We start from the raw sequence: 2,500 nt of genomic DNA on the forward strand, positions 1-2,500 counted from the left end.
ATGATTTGCATTAAAAAGCCATTGGGGGATTGTTATTTGAAATCATGGATAAACAACAATGACCAAAGGTAAACAAAAGCCTACCTGATCACCACTAGCAATGCATGATCAGACTGTTATTTGACTAGTAGGCCTATGCCAATCACCCACCAAAACTTCATGTCTTTAGCAAAGTATGTTTTTTTTAAACATTTGCTTATCTCAGCATACAAAGTCTATCATTATGAACAAAAAAGCAAAGAACCTATGTGCAAATAATAATAATACTAATTGTTTGGTTTTTGAAAAAACGAGGTGATTGTTTTTTGTCTCTTCATCGCCTTTATATGACATTTATACAGTCAATTTTTTTCAGTTCAGAAAATCACCGGCTCAGCTCAGAAATAGGGGCTTTTTACACCTGGCCACTTCATGCGTTTTCTGTGATGGGATAGCTATCCGATCGTGAAAAGACCAGGTGTAAATGCCCTCCAAAACGCATTTGAGACAGATTTGAATCCGATCGCTCAAACCACTTCAGGAGGAGGTCTGGTCCGCATCCCAGACGAAACTGAACAAGTGTAAATGCATCTGGTTGTTATATGTAAATTTTACTCCTTCCAAAAATGCTAAAAAATAAACGTGTGAGAGCGTGTTATAGGCTATATGTAATGTTATAGCCAGATATGGCGACGCTACTGGAACAGCATCGCCGCAGACGCTGAACATATTCATCAAGCAAACTATCGCAAATCAAAGTGAAAGTAAGTCACAGACGCGGGACCAAGCGCGGGAATTGAAGATCGGATTTAAATCCGTTTTGCAAAAACACGTTTATGTAGGCTATAGTGTATATACATAATGTATAGCGAAAACAGTGATTAATCCTCTGTTTTACCGATTTTTGTCGCGTTTCGTAGGGATAGTGAGGGCGGGGGACGGATCGGGTCACTATGAATCTGGGGGGGTCATGTCCCCCCCGTCCCCAGTGCCATCTGCGCGCCTGCTCACACTTACATGCTCTCTCGCACACTCACACACACTCTCTCACACACATGCTCTCTCTCTCTCACTCACACACTCTCTCTCTCACTCACACACACTCTCTCTGACACACACTTTCTCTCACACACTCTCTCTCTCTCTCTCACACACACGCTCTCTCTCACAGACACACACACACACAGACGCTCTCTCTCACACACATGCTCTCTCTCTCACACACACGTCTGGCGTCTGTGGCCTTAAACACTGATACACTGTAAGCCATCACATTTATGAAAGTTTAATAGATTGTTTAGAGTCTTCTGGACTCAAGCTCAATAGAGAAAGAGCTTCACTGATCAATATTTCAGTGTAACCTTTACAGCACAGACTTCAAGACTCTATTCTATATTCTAACAATGTTGAGTCAACAATGTGTCTGTCCCATGACCTCATTTGATTCACAGTTACGTCCAGAAATAAAAGTGCCGTCAGATTATGGATAAATATGATACATTTTGGATTTTTAATAATTTTTAAGGCAAGACCCTTCAGGCAAAGCCATTGTTTTTCATTTAAAAAAATTTAATTAAATAAACAAACACTTAAATATTGGATTTATTACATACTTTCTTAGTCAGAAATCTCCATTTCAGCAGCTTTTCATACACCAAACTTTACAGTTTTATTATCTATTATTTTAATTGTAATTATTTTATTATTCTATATTCACCTGATTTATATCAAAGTTATTCTATTTTGTTATCTAATATATAATATTAAAATAATAAAATAATAAAAGTTACATAATATTTTGAATTAGCTTTGAATTTAATATTTTGAGTTTTCATGTTTAGTTTAGTAGATTTTTAGTCATTCATTTAAGTGCTTTTGTCTTTTTATTATTAATACAAACTTTTAATATTGCTATTTAGGTTTAATTTATTTGATTTCATCTCAGCTTTAGTTAATATTTACTTCCAGGTTTAAGTGCTTCAACTTAAGACATATTTAAGTTTACTGCCAAAGAAACATCATTTGGCACAACTAATATTTATATTTTAATTTGTTTCAGCCTTGATTTATATTTAACATTTTATTCCTAAAAACAGTGAAAATATCATTCTCTCGTTTTCTGATTTATGAGTGATAAAAAGAGAAGCCCTCTGTACAATTTTGAGCCTGACTTTTATCTAATGACTTCATCTAATGTTTTAATGCTCCAATATCAGTTCTGGAAATGTATGCAAATTAATGCATATTTAATTAGACACTGCCTCATTTGCATACATAAGCAGCACATTGCAGAAAACTAATACAAAACAATAGTCTAACTGTGTAAATTGTGATTAATTAAGTAGGGAAGTATAGTGACTACATTTATGCCCTATTCCCCTGTGATGTTTCTTAATATAATTTATTATTATTTATTTTTTTGCAGTGCAAATCAAATCAGTTGATATTGCTTTAGTTCATTTAAGTTGAGCACATTGTGACGCATATCTTTGCGTGTGTTCTTGTACCTTGCATCTTGGTC

At 35.0% G+C, this 2,500-nt stretch overlaps 1 protein-coding gene across 6 annotated transcripts in view; it reads right to left on the minus strand.

Moving 5' to 3' along the window:
• Positions 1-2,500, minus strand: part of ptn (pleiotrophin) — a 68,698-nt gene that overhangs the window by 9,332 nt on the left and 56,866 nt on the right. For all 6 annotated transcript variants that reach the window (XM_081364115.1, XM_081364117.1, XM_081364116.1 and 3 more), the window contains one exon: positions 2,487-2,500. This exon is cut by the window's right edge and continues 145 nt beyond it. In XM_081364115.1, coding sequence (XP_081220241.1) covers positions 2,487-2,500 — 14 coding nt within the window. The remainder of the gene's footprint in view (positions 1-2,486) is intronic.

This window comes from Scardinius erythrophthalmus (genome assembly GCF_964197995.2).
Source record: "Scardinius erythrophthalmus genome assembly, chromosome: 4".
Classification (NCBI taxonomy): Eukaryota; Metazoa; Chordata; class Actinopteri; order Cypriniformes; family Leuciscidae; genus Scardinius; species Scardinius erythrophthalmus.